The sequence below is a fragment of the Corythoichthys intestinalis genome, chromosome 1 (genome assembly GCF_030265065.1).
Source record: "Corythoichthys intestinalis isolate RoL2023-P3 chromosome 1, ASM3026506v1, whole genome shotgun sequence".
Taxonomy (NCBI): domain Eukaryota; kingdom Metazoa; phylum Chordata; class Actinopteri; order Syngnathiformes; family Syngnathidae; genus Corythoichthys; species Corythoichthys intestinalis.
Genome location: NC_080395.1, coordinates 10,149,510 through 10,165,844, shown reverse-complemented (window position 1 = coordinate 10,165,844; position 16,335 = coordinate 10,149,510). Strand labels below are relative to the sequence as shown.

The window sequence follows — 16,335 nt, the reverse complement described above, 5'->3', positions numbered from 1 at the left end:
TTTTTTAATCATTAGGGCTCACCCAAGGCATTGCTAGTTATGGCTCAAATTCAGATTCCTTTCCCATATTAATTGAGTATTTTTGGAGTCGAGTGATTTGAAGTAGTTCTGTTTTCAAACGCTCAAGAGATTACACTGAAGTTTCAGAGCATGAACATTTCTACTTCCGGTTCACCTGACGTAACGTCCGTGTACCCTCGCCACACTTGCAGTTCTTTCGTGTTCCCATCTCTTAACCAAAGGAGCCCCTTCAAAGCATCCTCGTCGGGTAAGTACCCAACTAAGAATTTCATTCACTAAAACGTCCTATTTTAAAGTTTAGTGGAAGTCGTTTGGCTTTATGTAATAGCTTCACAGGCTTGCAAAACTTTTTCTTTTAGCTTAGCTCGCTAGCCAAGACACGTTAACGCATTTGGATTGCTTATCTTACGCCACTTTTGATTTGTAGATTTTGTTTTCGTGGGGGCTCACTCGGTTAACATTAGATGATTAGAGTGATTACATTTAATCGTATAAGACGCTTCTCGACTTGTTTTAAAGATGTTACAAAATACTACTGAGTGAAGGCTAACTGTGGCGTTTTCGTACGCTTGTTATTTGACTTTAGATTGGAACGTAGGACACTGCGAGACTTTCGTTGCGTTGCTCCACAACAACAACGAAGGGTCTTTATTTTGGTCTGCCTATCATTCTCACACCCACACACACATAGTGGCGTGCGCGCATGCGCACGTTAAACAGGCATGGGTAGCTGGGCATGGTCCGTGTACCTTTCGGCCTTTCGTTTTTCTTTCTTATTTTGGAAAATGAAAAATGAGCCCAGTTCCGTTTTTCGTTTTTATATGAGTTACCAAAAACTGAAAAACGAACCGTTTCTCAATTCAAAACTGGTCATGCAATAACGAAAAAACAGTCTTAATCTGTTTTTTTTTTTTTTCAATATCAGTTTACTGAACGGAAGTCAAAAAACAAAACACAAACAATTTTTGTTTTCAACCATGCTCGCTTCAACAGTGAGCCATGACCCGGAAGACGATGTTCTTCTTCTTATAAATTAATATTATGAGGCTGAAGCAGGGTCTTGTCGCCCCCCGGTGCTACTACGACGATTTTGAGGTCCCAAACTATTATATTGGAAGAAAATCTGCAAATTTTAACTCAATTTTCATATGTTCACAGTAATCTCGCACAGCGCTACTTACTTCAGGAGAAACGGAAGCAACTTCATCTTGCAGTTGATCATCAGTCACATAGCTGGAGAGGCCTTGCTCTGAGATCCACCTTCGGACATTTTGCTCCAAAAACCCTCTTGTCTGGCCAAATTGGCTAGACAAGTGTGCAGCTATTTCGTTTGATGTCTAGCCAAATTTGGATAGCCAAAGCCATTGTTCAAAGACTTGGAGTACCCACGCTAATTATTAGCTGTAGAACATCATCTTCCGGGGCATGGCTAATTGTTAAATTGAACTTGGTGGAAAACAAATATTGGGCGTGTTTTGTGTTTCGACTTTCGTTGAATAAACTGATATTGGAAAAATGGATTAAGGCTCGTTTTCCGTTATCGAATTATCAGTTGTGAGTCAGAAAACGGGAAACTGTTTCTCTTTTTTTGTTAATACACATAAAAACAAAAAACAGAATTGGGATCATTTTGCGTTTTTTTTTTTGTTTTCCAAAATTAGAAAGAGAAACGAAAGGCCGAAATGTACTTGGACCTGGCATGTATATTTCACTTAACGTGACACTAACGCAATCCCAAACAGCAAGTAAAAGTGTAGCGACTGTTGATTTCAGGTCACTTTCTGTTGGTTTTGGGCCTTTTTGGGTCACTTCTTTTTCATTTCATTGGGTGCCATTAAAGGCACTAGATGTCAATTCCATTTTGACGGAGGGGGCGAATGACCGAATATGACTGCTGACACAAAAAGTTTTGAGGGTCATCCGAAAAATTCCATGCGTTGTGCGAAATTTCGGTTATTTTGATATTCGAACGGTAACGGTCGGTCAAACGGTTTAGGCTGTGTGGCGCGCCAAAGAAACATTAAATCACAGCAAAAGCTCGACTTAAGCAAATCACGTGGTTTTTTTTTTGGTTTTTTTTGTCTTCCCACCCAGTGTCCCGCAGACATCTCTGAAGAGAAACACGATCCCCTACACATTAAACAGGAGGAGGAGCCCGAGATGCCGTACATCAAACAGGAAGCGGAGCCAGAGACCCCCTACATTAAAGAAGAAGAACAGGAAGTGAAAATCCATAAGTTTCCATTGACCGTCAGTGTGAAGAACGAAGACAATGAAGGACCAAGTGAAGAAAGCGGACCAGGGAAACAATCGAGCGATGGCTCATTTCAGTCCCTGACAACAAAAGGAGAGGGACAATCGCAACCAGACAATCTATTAGCTCCGCTCTCGGACAGCGACGACAAAACGTCACACTCTTCTGACTTTAACACTGACGAGGAGGATGTTGACTCTGACCTAAATGCTTGGAAATCGTTAAACAAGACATCATTGAAAAGAAAGACAAAAGAATGTGCGCGTGGGAAACCGTTTGGCTGCACACTTTGCGACAAAGGATTTTCTCGCAAGGCTCATTTAGAAAACCATAAGCGTACGCACACTGGAGAAAAACCTTTTGTCTGCACTTGTTGTGGTAGACAATTCGCCGAGAAGGGAAATTTAAAACAACACACAAGCACACACAGTGAAGACAAGCCTTTCGCCTGCTCCTTATGCGATAAGAAATTTTCTCATAAGACTTATTACGAAAGGCATATGCGTACACACACAGGGGAAAAGCCTTTTGTCTGCACATGTTGTGGTAAACGATTCGCCGAGAAGGGAAATTTAAACCAACACACAAGCACACACAGGGGAGACAAGCCTTTCGCCTGCTCCTTATGCGAGAAAAGATATTATTATCAGTCTCAGTTGACCGCACACGTGCGTACACACACTGGAGAAAAGCCCTTTGTTTGCACACGTTGTGGTAAAGGATTCTCCAAGAAGGGAAATTTAAACCAACACACAAGCACACACAGCAGAGAGAAGCCATTCGCCTGCTCCTTATGTGAGAAAAGATTTTATTTACAGTCTCCTTTGACAAGACACATGCTTACACACACTGAAGGGAAACCTTTCGCTTGCACACTTTGCGACAAAAGATTTTCTCTGCGAGCCGATTTAAAAAGGCATATGCGTTCACACACTGGAGAGAAGCCTTTTGCCTGCACGTGTTGTGGTCAAAGATTCAGCGAGAAGGGAGGTTTAAACAAACACACACGCACACACAAGCACACACAAGCCGTTTCCTTGTCATAAAAGATTCCTCCAGAAGTAAACTTAAATGTATTTAAGCAGATATTTACAAGTTTCTTGAGCGAAACATAGGCAACATCATTTTTTACATTTACTGCTACGGATTTCCGGTTTAAGACAGAACCACAGGAATTGCGGTCGAAATAAACGATGTGTAGACGAAGTTAAAACTGCAAAATCAAACCAGAGGAACCCACGAAATCTCCAAAAATGGATTTAGGACAACGTAGCGTAACGTGCATATGGATCACTTCATTGATCGCTCGTGGACAAAATTCTAACAATTTGTTATGGTGTGCAACGAGAGGGGATCCAAATGCAGACAATCGGGTTGTGGCGAGTAATATTTTATCGGCGACAATAAGAAAAGTGGTGGGTGTAGATCGCTCTGCTGGCGTAGCTGAGGCAGGTGTGTAATCGGACGAGCGTGGATAAAACAGGACCTGGGGTGAGAGTAAAGTAGTCATGAGCTGTTGATCAGAGATATAATGAAGGAATGTGAGATAAAACTGACGGAGGACACAGCCGAAGTCATCAGGCGACAAGGTGGCAGCGTCCACTGGCTTTTAAGGACGGAGAAATTTAACATTAGTCGAGCCTTCCATCATTAAAGTAGAATGCACAGTCTTGATATATGTGCATAAACGTACAGTAAGGGCCCAAATGCACCAGATGCATCATTGTTCCGGGTCCAGTCCGGCTCTGTGTTGACTGCGTGCCACACAGTATGTCAAAAACAGGCAAATCATACCGGCTGCAGTCTGCCAACTCCGTCCCCTCGTGAGCTCTCACGTGATCGCGCGTGATAATGTGGCATTTAAAACAACGACAAACACACGGAGTCTGTACCCATCAGAAAAGCAGAGAGAATGCACATTTTTTTTCCTTGCATATTGTTATTTTAGTTGTGTCTGTCTCTTAATTCCAGATTGACTGCATCATGTTGAGATCAGGGCTCCGTGTGTGGGAGCTAGGGTGGGTGGGGGCCTATTATGCCCCTGGTTGTGTCGGTGGGCTTGTATCTTTGTGCACATTTAAAATTTATGGCACATAACATCTGATAGAGATGTTATAAACAGCTGTTAAATAATCTGTAATATTTATAAAATGGATAGCGAATTATATACTCCACGAACTAAACAACAGCGTACTTGGAATTGGTGTCTCATCACTGCAGATTCCTGTGCCCAGGGTTTTCAGCCAAATAAAAAAATAACAATTCTATTAGTCTTTCGCATGGTCCATTTGGTGTAAGTGGGAGAAAGAGAAAAACCACAAAAAAATTATAAAATAAAAGGATGAGTTGATGCAACACTCAGTCTTTGCTATAATTCCAAGGAGAAAAACAGTTATGTTTGACTGTGTCATAAACAACTCGTCTATCTGTTTTACATGAAACACACATACATCGCTAAGAAAAACAACAACAAAACAAAAGAATGATAGCAATTAAAATGAAAAATAAAATAATAATCACAATAACTTTAAGGAGAACTAAAAACAAAATTCAAGCATTCCATAACACAATAGGTAGGCATGAATATTATGATAAAACTCAATTAACCCTTTAAGGTCTGGGCCTATTTTGTCTGATTTTGCATGCCTTTGAAGTTGCCTTTATATTTCAAAGACAGAATTGTTTACGATGGCCTGGTTTGGTCCCTTTTTTTGTGACACCTTGAACTTCATGTCCAAACTGTTGTTTCCTTCACTGACCAATTATAAATCATAATTTTGGGCCCAAAAAGACCAAAAATTCCAAAATCGTTTTGTCAACATTTTTAATATTGATGTCCAATTGACAACCAAACATGCGTAACGAACCGTTTTGAAACTTTGTAATATTTATTCAACATGTTAGGATGAACATTCAACCAAAAAAATTTAGAATAAATAGTCTTTTATTTGACAATTCAACATAAACAACAGGTATAGCCATAGGCGTTTTTTGCATTTATACATGCTCTAGTCAAAACAGGTTATATACAGCAGACCAAACAGTGAAGAACAGTGAAAAAATATACCATCTAACACAAAAAGTGTTTAGAGGCCATCTTTTTATGAGTTTAGGTATTGCGGCCCATCACCTGATGAAAACTATGTACACACAATCAAGCTTCTTGAACACACATTTATATACACAAATTGAGAAGACTGATTGTGGGGAAAAATATATATATATATAACATTGGGGAAAAAAGTATTTTCAAAAATATTTACAATAAACAAGTTAAATTTTTTTCAGGCATGCCACTCCGAAAAGCAGTTTCGTCCTGGAATTAGACACAGGGCTACATCACAGCCCACACTTCCATGGGGTGTCGGTCCTCTTTCCACCCTTCCATTTTCATTTCACTTTACTTTCATTGTCACTATAAATGTACATGAAACAAAAGTCAATATTTATGAAAATAATAAAGTATAAAATAAAAATATATACAGCAATAAATAATAATGGAAATCTATATGTATGACAATAGAAAGAATACCGTAGCTGAATATGTGCTAAATCCCTAATCTTCATATAGAAAGAAGACCACAAATTATACTTTGATCTGATATGCACATTTTATTATTACATACACAAACACGCACTTATATTGCATCAAAATTAACTTTGTCTTGCAATATCAAAAGAAACTTTTACAGCATTTAAAAAAAAAAAAAAGTGAGTTGGCTTACCTCTGCTCGTCGATGGCGTCACCCACGTGTTCAAATCCGTCACTATCTTCACTCGAGGACTCTTCCGAAGAAGACGATGATGACGAATTTGGACCACCCTCTTCCTCAAGTTGATCAAAAAGCACAATTGCTTGCGCTAAATTTAGTTTTCCGTTCATCCTCAAAGTCACACAAAGTCGCTCGCTCGCTTGCTTGATTCAAACGGCCGTCGCTCGCCCCCTCGCTGCTTCAGAACACTCCTGCCTCTCGTTCGGTGGAACCTCGCACGGCAGTTATATTTATTAAAAAAAAAAACCGCATTTTGTGCTTCCACTGTGACTTCGAAAGGGTTCGTTTGATTTGTGTTTTTTTCATGGAGCTTCCGTTTTGAAAAAGGACAAGAAATGATGGAAATATAGACATAAACAAATGATCCATGCAGCGTTTTAATGTTTTTTTGAGAGGACAATAAAACTATAAAACTTAAATGACAATATCTCACGTTTTAGTTGGTCGATTGACTTCAAATAACAACGAGAGTAAACCGCAACTTCCGCACTTTAAAACGAGACCAACCAACGGCATGTGGGTGACGTAATTAAAAGGGTGCTTCAAAGACGACGTGCGCTGAAGGACGCGCCGGCGCGTCCTTCGACTCTCAAGGGTTAAAAAGGGAAGGGGTGGAGCAGGGCATGTAGTTGCTATTCTGTGGAGATTATTCATCCATCCAGATAGTTTCTGAAGGGCTGCCAGGTTTGGTGAAAGATATTATTAAGCTATTGTATAAAATATATTTTTCCCTACCAGAAAGTGAAAATCTTATCTTTTCTAACTCTAAATCCGTCAGAACCTCTTTGAGTCAACTGTTATAAGATGGGGGAAGTGCATGTTTCCACTTAAGTAAAATAAGACGTCTTGTTAATTAGGTCGTGGAAGCAATTAAATGTGGTATTGGCGTGGATAGGACAGGTGCTAGAGGATGGCAGTTATACACATATTAAAATCAAGTGGCACAACCTGCTTGAGTGGAGGCTTCTTGCCAACAGTGACCTCTCCTGGTCGTAAAGAGATGCCTCAATGTATTTTTTCCTTGCACTCTTCTTTTCCATTGTATTTATCAATTCGTTTACAGCATAGACATTTAAAAAATAAACATGAATATTTTTTCTTCCAGAAAATATTGAAGCAGTTGTGTATTTCATTTATAAAAGTCAAGTGAAACAACCTGCTTTGAGTGGAGACTTCTTGCCAACAGTGACCTCTCCTGGCCGTTAAGAGATACCTCAATGTAATTTTTCCTTGCACTCTTCGTTTTTCGTACATTTTGGAATCATTAGGGCTCAAGGCAAGTCATTGATAGTAATGACTCAAATTCGGACTTGGATCCTATATTTATTGATTTTTTTATTTTTATGGTCTAGTGATTTGAAGTAGTTTCGGTTGCAAACGCCTCAACGGACTACACTGAAGTTTCAGAGCATGAACTTTTCTACTTCCGGTTCACTTGACGTAACCTCCGTGTATCCTCGCCACACTGGCAGTTTGTTCGTGTTCCCGTAACCCCAACGAGCTCTTTCAAAACATTCTCGTCGGGTAAGTACCCAAGTAAGACTTTAATGGACTACAACGTCCTATTTTAAGGCTTAGTGGAAGTCGTAATTGGCTTTATGTAATATCTTCCCAGGCTTGCAAAACTTATTTCATTTTTAGCTTTGCTCGCTAATCAAGACACGTTAACACATTTGGATTGCTTTGGCTTAACGCCACTTCTGATTTGTTGTTTTTATTCCCAGGGGGGGCTCGTTGGTTAACATTAGAGCAATGCTTCTCAAACATTTTCTGTTACACCCCCACCTCCCCTCCACGAAAACGTAAACGTTTCGCGCCCCCCAACTCTCTGCTGCCGCTGTAAATAGTACAGTTTGTCTCAAATTATTAGAAGTATACCTCGGCATAACATTGTGTCCTTTCTTATATTAAAGGGGAAAAAATAGATCAACTTAGAACAAGGTACAACTTTATGAACATTGTTTTGTCTGTAACATAAGAGAGTTATAGCGCATCATTTTGCCTGAATAAAAAAGTCACATCCAAACTGTAAAAATACACTCAACGTACATTTTTTTGACCATCTGATAATAAAAAAATAAAACTTAATAAAATCAATCAATCATAATAAATTCAAAATGATTAGCAATATTAACTTGAGAAAACAATACGACAAACAATTTGACCGAAAAAACAAAAATACTACTAAAACGATAGCATCATTGGACAGAGGGACAGTTTTTATTTTTCCTGCAGGCAGTATCAACTCCTTTGCTATTGTGTGGGGTTATTTTTGCACTGAGCATGCTAACCGTGCATGCTGGTTAACTGATGTAACACTGACAAAGAAGGACGATTGTTGGCGATTTTCGGCACGTTTTCACTGAAAAACAATCAAGCGGCTTATCAAAGTGATTGGACTCTAATGTCTTTAAATGACGTCTTAATTGATTTTCTGACCTCCCATGAACAGCAAGGACACCCCAAAACATTGACGTGGTGAGACAGTCGTTTTTGAGATGTCCCTGATGGTCTGCCTGCAAACACACATCTGCTCTTGGGCTGTCTGCTCGTTCTGTGAGACGAATCCTTCATGAAGGATTGAAATTTCATTCCTACAAATTAGCTATGGTGCAGGAATTTAATCCACACCATTTGGGGTGTCCTTGGTGTTCGTGTGAGGCCAGGTTTCTTTTTCTTTCCATCACTCGTTTCCCTGAAGTTGTTTACCCATGAAACAATCGACTGCCGGCCAGGAACACGACCATGGGGGGCAATATTAAAATGTCTATAGAATGAGCGTAGCGTTGCGACGATAGACCCTACCCACCGACGTCACAAAATCACGTGCTCGCTGTATGGTTCCTCCCCCTTGTCCGTCATTTTGTGTCTGTATTATCAATGGTCTCAATTGATCGAGCAATTTATAATGCATTTCATGGAAGACCCGGTGCGTTCGGATGCCGTAAACTCACTTGATGCGTTGCATAAAAGGCGTTATGTGGAAAAGCTTCAGTTTATCCATTCGCCAGATCCATATTTGATGCCTAAATCGATGTTTTTCGACCCGCTGTCTCCGCCGTATTTGCCTGACATCTGCTAGCTACCCTGAACTGTACAATTATCTTGTCCACACAAAATCAGCCTATTCTCACGAAAGTTTGAAAAACTTTAAGAGCTTGGAGGCTTGTAAATACTTCGTTGCTGGTTGGGTGAAACAGGTCCTCGTCCACAAAAATTCGGCAGGAATCTATCTTGTGCTTGGAAAGGTGAGTTACGAAATTTTCAATTCAAAATCTTTTGTTATTGCTAACATCCACTGTCAAGTCTAATGTATTTCATGTCGTTTGTCAATGGAGTTAGGGCTTTTAATGTTTATATGGTTTAGCGATAGCACTCTCACTACATACATACGTGTATGTTGTCGGCGATTAGCCTAGCAATGATCTTAATTGTGGTTGTCAGCCCAAAACCCTCTAAATATATATTAAATGCATCTTACCGGATATAAAATGACTACTACATAATCTGTGGTAATCGTTTGGAGCCCAGTTTTCTCGTCGAATTGCAGCAGCCCATCTCGCTCTCTTCTCTCCGGGTCTCTCGGAATCCGGTAGAACTTCAAGTCTCTCCGTCTTCTCCGTCTATCTTCTCTGTTATTGCAACCGACCGCCACACATGCCTTCACCATTTTGATTACTAATGTTAACGAGCAGAAAAACACGTCGTAAATAGGAGGAATGTACGTAGCCGTAACAGAGAAACATGATGTGTTGACGGACAATTGGGCGGCACCAGTCAGGAGGAAGGAGTTGTGACGTCACGTGGGTAGGGTCTATTGAGCGATCGCTTGAAAGAAATGCCTCAACAGCGAAAGCACGTTCCAACTTCGTCCACTCCATGATGGTCACTGGAGTTCCTAAAAAATAAGCACAGAATATATAACGCACGCTAAGAACCAAACTTTAAGCCCTTCATCGACTTACTTGGGTGCTAGTTGAATGTCATTGGGCTGTAATGGTAAGCTTTTGGTAAAAAATCACAACCACACAGGTTTTTCTGCCATTGAAAATGAATGGGAAATTTAGACGTGCATGGCTGTCACTGGCACCGACTTACATGGACGTTAGTTGAATGGCACTGGGCTGTAATGGTAAGGTATTGGTCGAAAATCACAACCACATGTTTTTCTGCCATTAAAAATGAATGGGAAATTTGGACGTGCATTGCTGTCAACGGCACCGACTTAGATAGGCACCAGTTAATTGTCACTGGGCTGTAATGGTAAGCGGAAAGAAATCGCAACCACCTGTGTTTTCTTGCCATTGAAATGAATGGGAAATGTTTGTCGTTATAAATCAGGGGTCCTCAAATACAAATCTTGAAGGTCCACATTTTTTTTTTTATACAAGCATGGGTCCATTTATTAATGTCGGTAAAGTACAAGGCAGGTCGAAGGTGGTAAAGGTAGTTTTCTTTTGACCAACCAAAAATACAATGTACATTCTGATTAAATAAAAATAAATTAACATTTTTACCTAAAATAAAAATACAACAACAAAAAAATGCAAGTACAATGTTTACTCATGTACACTAAATAATTGACTAGATCTGTCATTAAGGTGCAAACAATAACTATTGAAAGCATATTTTGTAACTAAAACACTGCTGGACAGAAAAGAAAACGTGCAAGTAGTACAATACATGTTCACTTGTTCAGAACATAAATGACAAGCTCTGTCATTAAGGTGGAAACATAACAATTATTGACAGTAACTTGAACTGTAAAACACTGCTCAATGAGAGAAATGGCATTTGGGGTCACAAAGCTGTTTACTCACATCATCAGCCAGTACTTCAGTGAGTCTTGTGGTTGATAAATCTTAGAATGAGATTTGATTTTTGTTGTCATTTCCTCCTTTTCTTTCCCTTTGAACATTGCTGTCATCACTTCAGTCATGCTCTTTTATTATTTCTCCATCAGAGAACGGCTTCTTATGTCTGGTCAACACCCACGACACTGAGTGAGCACTCCGTTGCAATTTGTTTTTGTGTCATAAATATAACAATAACCTTGCTTGACTCTTGATATGGATGCATCAACGTGTTCATTTCTTGCCTTCTCAATTCTGATTTAGGACGAAACTTCTCTTCAAAAGAGCTGTGCTCTTTAACATAAAGGCGCTTCACATTTTCACTTTTTATCAGAGCAACTGTCTTTAAGCATATTAAGCACATAGGTTTGGTACTTGCAGTTGGTAAAATGGACGCATATTTCCCATTCCCATTTTCCATTCCTCATTGAAACAGTGATTTTCGTTGTCCACTTTTCTTCTCTTGGTCAACTTTGAGCATGCCACTTTGTTAGATTCGGTCTTCTACTGGTGGTATGTGTGGTGTTAGTGAACGTTGTGATCTCGAACGTTTCCTGCACGCAGCGAAAGTGCCAGGGTAACACGGGGAAATAAAAAAATAAATCATGTTTGCTCATAGTATGATTCATGTTCTTGAATGAAAAATAAAGTACACGACAGCATGTACAAACAGATTGCAAAGTGCCGGGTGCGACTCGTGTTTGAGGTTGCTGACACTGCTGCGGTCCGTCCAGGTAGCTAGTAGCATGCAGGCTCTCTCAGCCAATCAGCGCATCCATGCACACTCTCTCAGCCAATCAGCGCATCAGCGTTGTCATAGCGATGACAGCAGAAGTGAGAACATGGAAGATATTTGATTAAAAATGAAACAGAATTTAGCGATAGAATAGTAGTGCAAACATAGCGATAGATCGGCAATTCATACAAATGATGTATGTTGAAAAAAAGTTGTTTTTTTACTCTCGTTCGTCCGTGGGTCCGCAGTGAGGTGTGCCGTGGACCGCACTCCGCTAATTGAGAACCCCGGTTATAAATGAATGGAATGACATGCATGGCTGTCAATGGCATCCCATTAGAAATGAATGGGCACGTTTTTGGCGAATATGGGGGAACAGTAAATATTTGGCAAATTATATTAACAAAATGTATGCCCTTTAACAACATGGATTTATTATTATTATTGATATTTAAAACCCGCGTTTACAGGCGAACGAAAAAAATTTGGGGGCCAGCCGAAGAATTTTCCTGCTAATGTGCGAAAATTCTGTTCATTTTTATATTTGAACAGTGATCGTTAGTCAAACGGTTTGGGCTGTGTCGCACACCAAAGAATCATTTACTCTATGAGCCTTAAAGTGCCTGTGACACGAAAAAGCATGTTTATTTCATAATACACGCGGTATTTTATGCTCCTGAATGATATGGACCGCTTGGATGTGTGTGGAGGCGATCGCTATATTTATTTAGTTTTTTGAATCCCGCGCCAGGAAAATGAGTGACTTCCGGCTTCGGTCTTGCATTGAGGAGGAGGGCGCTGTGACGTGTACGGTAGAAGACGTCCTCTTCACTATACAGCGTACTGTTGTGTATGGGGACGAATGATTCAGCTGATTTTGCGGATTAATACGTTTATTTTTCGCATCACGCCAGCCAAACGGCTGCAGAAAAATCATTCTGTATGAGGGAGAGGCGTATGCGCCTTTTTGGAGTTTCAAAAGGTTCCCATTCACCGTGGATATTTACCGTGGGACCATTGGACTTACGAGGAAGTGAGTAAACATCTTGTTTTGTATTATGTCAAATACGAATACAGCGATTACAAAGTAAACACTACAAACTTCCTTTAAATGAAGGACTACTTACGTTTGATCATTGATAGGCATGTAAAAAGCTGTCCTAATGGTCATTAGCAGCAGCCCGTTAGCTGCACAACAACTCCAGCCACCCTCCTCCGGGGAATGAACTGTAAATTGCTCTCCGCCGGGCGGTTTGCCGATCCGCGACAACAATAGACAACCGGGTCGTCATGTCAAATAATCCAGGATAGTTATGTGTGATTTTCTTTTTTTTTTTTTTTTTTTTTTTTTTTAAACCTGTCCTGTTCAGCTGTTTGACACAGAGAATGGAAGTCTAAGTGCCCGGATTCTGAACAGTTTTAATGTTTCACATTGAGAGTCTGACATACTCCCATTGTGATCATTCAAAATACCTTTTTATTATGACAAAGCAGCGAACAGGAAGGGATTATGGGGGGACAGAAGAAAAGAAATACAAGAGAAGAAAGAAAAGAAACACATACACAAACAACAACAAGAAATACATTGAACATCTAAACTAGTTACTAATATGCTGGTGCTATCGTCAGCGAGATGTATTTCTGGTTTACACCATGTGGGGGCCTATTGGCCAGTGAAAGAGGAGAATGGGGGTGGGGGTGTCTATAAGACTATAAGCTAAGTGATTGAAAGGGGTAGAGTGTACACAAATCAGTTCTGTGATCTAGAACCCAGTAATCGTGTGAATCTCTTATGAGTGAAAGCCCGTTGGCGACCAACCCTACGCCGCCGCATCGCCAATCCCGGCACCGGAACCCCCAACCCGAGCATGCCCTACCACATCCAGCAGCACGCAAGCCCCACCGGGCGCGCGACAGCCAGCCAGTTATGTGTGATTTTCCGCTTTGAAGACTTTGAAACATCACTCGGTTCGGGGTAGCATGTTGGCTAGCTGTCAGGCCTTCTGGTTTGTTTACATTCTCCGAAGGCGGGGAAGGGAAATGACATATGTCCGATTTAGGTGTCATAAAATATAGTTCGGGAGGTGCGACAGTAAAGGTGAAGTCGACAGTTTTGACCATTATGGAGTAATTTTGCCATGTCGTCCTGAATAAATGCGTTTTTATTATTTCATATTCCATTCAGCACAAGACTGTTATTTGTCATGACCATGCCGTTTATTTAGCAATTGGGGAAAATACTTGGATAAAAAGAATATCCTGTAAAAATATTGAAGTAAAGAGACAGAAACAATGACATTTTGCCGCTCTCTTCGTCGCATTTTCCTCATTGTGAATAGTTCCCCCTCGACGGGCTGACTGGTCCTTCTCAAGCCATTTATATAGCTATTGGGGAAAAATACTTGGATAAAAAGAATATCCTGTAAAAATATTGAAGTAAAGAGACAGAAACAATGACATTTTGCCGCTCTCTTCGTCGCGTTTTCCTCATTGTGAATAGTTCCCCCTCGACGGGCTGACTGGTCCTTCTCAAGCCATTTATGTAGCTATTGGGGAAAAATACTTGGATAAAAAGAATATCCTGTAAAAATATTGAAGTAAAGAGACAGAAACAATGACATTTTGCTGCTCTCTTCGTCGTGTTTTCCTCGTTCTGAATAGTTCTCCCTCGACGGGCTGACTGGTCCTTCTCAAGCCATTTATATTGCTATTGGGGAAAAATACTTGGATAAAAAGAATATCCTGTAAAAATATTGGAGTAGAGAGACTGAAACAATGACATTTGGCGGCTTTCTTCGTCGTGTTTTCCTCGTTCTGAATAATTCCCCCTCAATGGGCTGAATAGTAAAATCGATGAGACCAGTCTACCGCTGACGTCATCCACCTGTTGGGGACGCTAAAGCCCTATAATGGTAGGCGTGGCTAACCGGCAGATTAAAAGGCTAATTTCTCGTCATCTGTGCTTTGCTAAATTGTTGTATATAGTCGAATCGTCTCAAAATATGATTCTAATTCACATAATAATGCCATTTAAGACTTTTTTTCTCGTGTCGTATGCTCTTTAACCTTGCAAAGTCCCATATAATAAAGTTGAGGAATTTTCCATCAATTAACATGAAAATCACGGCAAAAGCGCAATTTAAGCAAATCACCTGATTTTTTTTTCTTCCCATACAGTGTCCAGCAGACGTTACTGAAGAAGATCTTCACCCTGAGAAGGACAATCCCCTCCACGTTAAACAGGAGGAGGAGTCCGAGATGCCGTACATCAAACAGGAGGCGGAGCCAGAGACCCCGTACATTAAAGAAGAAGAACAGGAAGAAGAAATCTTTCCATTGACCGTCAGTGTGAAGAACGAAGAAGATGAAGGACCAAGCGAAGAGAGCGGAGCAGCGAAACATTCGAGCGAGGGCTCATTTCAGCAGCTGACAACAAAAGAAGAGGAACAATCGCAACCCGACGACCAATTAGTTCCGCTCTCGGACAGTGATGACGTAACGTCACACTCTTCAGATTTTAACACTGATGAGGAGGAGGATGACTTTGACCAAAATGCTCGGAAATCCCTAAACAATTCATCATTGAAAACAGAGACAAAAGAATGTGCAGGTGGGAAACCGTTTGCCTGCACACTTTGCAAAAAAGAATTTTCCCGGAAGACTGATTTAGGAAGGCATACGCGTACACACACTGGAGAAAAGCCTTTTGTCTGCACAAGTTGTGGTAAAAGATTCACCGAGAACAAAAATTTAAACAGACACACAAGAATACATACTGGAGAGAAGCCTTACGCCTGCTCGCTATGCGATAAAAGATTTTCTCAGAAGAATAATCAAGAAAGGCATATGCGTACACACACAGGAGAAAAGCCTTTTTCCTTCACTTGTTGTAGTGAAAGATTAGCCGAGAAGGGAAATTTAAACCAACACACAAGTGCACAGAGTGTAGAGCTTTTCGCCTGCACACTTTGCGACAAAACATTTTCTCAGAAGACGAATAAAGAAAGGCATATGCGTACACACACAGGAGAAAAGCCTTTTGTCTGCGCATGTTGTGGTAAAAGATTTGCCGAGAAGGGAAATTTAAACCAACACACAAGCACACACAGTGGAGAGAAGCCTTTCGCCTGCTCCTTATGCGAGAAAAGATTTTTTTGTCAGTCTCAGTTGACAACACACGCGCGTACACACACTGGAGAAAAGCCTTTTGTCTGCACATGTTGTGGTAAAAGATTTTGTCAGAAGAGATCTTTAAACAGACACGCAAGAACACACACTGGAGAGAAACCTTTTGGCTTCTCACTTTGTGGTAAAAGATTCACTCAGAAGGGAAATTTAGTAAAACAAGCAATAAGCCACAATGAGAAGAAACTTTTGAATTGCAGTGTTTGACAAGATATTCAAATTCCTGCCACACATCTACAGTGGAAAAGGCTTTTCAATTTCTTTATTCAATTTCCATTGAGCCTCTTTTGAAATTATTTCGCAGGTTCTCTTTTTCACAAGTATCCAATATTCCTGATTTTTTTTTTTTTTTTTTCATCAAATACATTGGGTTTACTTTAGGTTACTTCATATCAATCTTGATCTTCGGTTCTGTTTTATATTATTATTTCTTTCCTGCTACTTTGATTTACTTAGATTTAGCATTTGTCTCCTCTATTTGTTGCAATCCTAAACCCTGTTGTAAAGTGACCT

At 40.3% G+C, this 16,335-nt stretch overlaps 2 protein-coding genes across 2 annotated transcripts; both read left to right on the top strand.

Annotated features, from left to right (window-relative positions):
- The first annotated feature begins 190 nt into the window (after window positions 1-190).
- LOC130912322 (gastrula zinc finger protein XlCGF57.1-like) lies at window positions 191-5,755 on the top strand. Its single transcript, XM_057830366.1, has 2 exons — window positions 191-268; window positions 2,116-5,755. Exon 2 carries the CDS (start codon window positions 2,182-2,184, stop codon window positions 3,319-3,321), a length of 1,140 nt encoding a protein of 379 aa, XP_057686349.1. The 5' UTR covers window positions 191-268; window positions 2,116-2,181; the 3' UTR covers window positions 3,322-5,755.
- Window positions 5,756-7,482: 1,727 nt separating this feature from the next.
- LOC130912385 (gastrula zinc finger protein XlCGF8.2DB-like) lies at window positions 7,483-16,176 on the top strand. Its single transcript, XM_057830486.1, has 2 exons — window positions 7,483-7,572; window positions 14,815-16,176. The coding sequence occupies exon 2, from the start codon at window positions 14,896-14,898 to the stop codon at window positions 16,027-16,029; it is 1,134 nt and encodes a 377-aa protein (XP_057686469.1). The 5' UTR covers window positions 7,483-7,572; window positions 14,815-14,895; the 3' UTR covers window positions 16,030-16,176.
- Window positions 16,177-16,335: the final 159 nt, after the last annotated feature.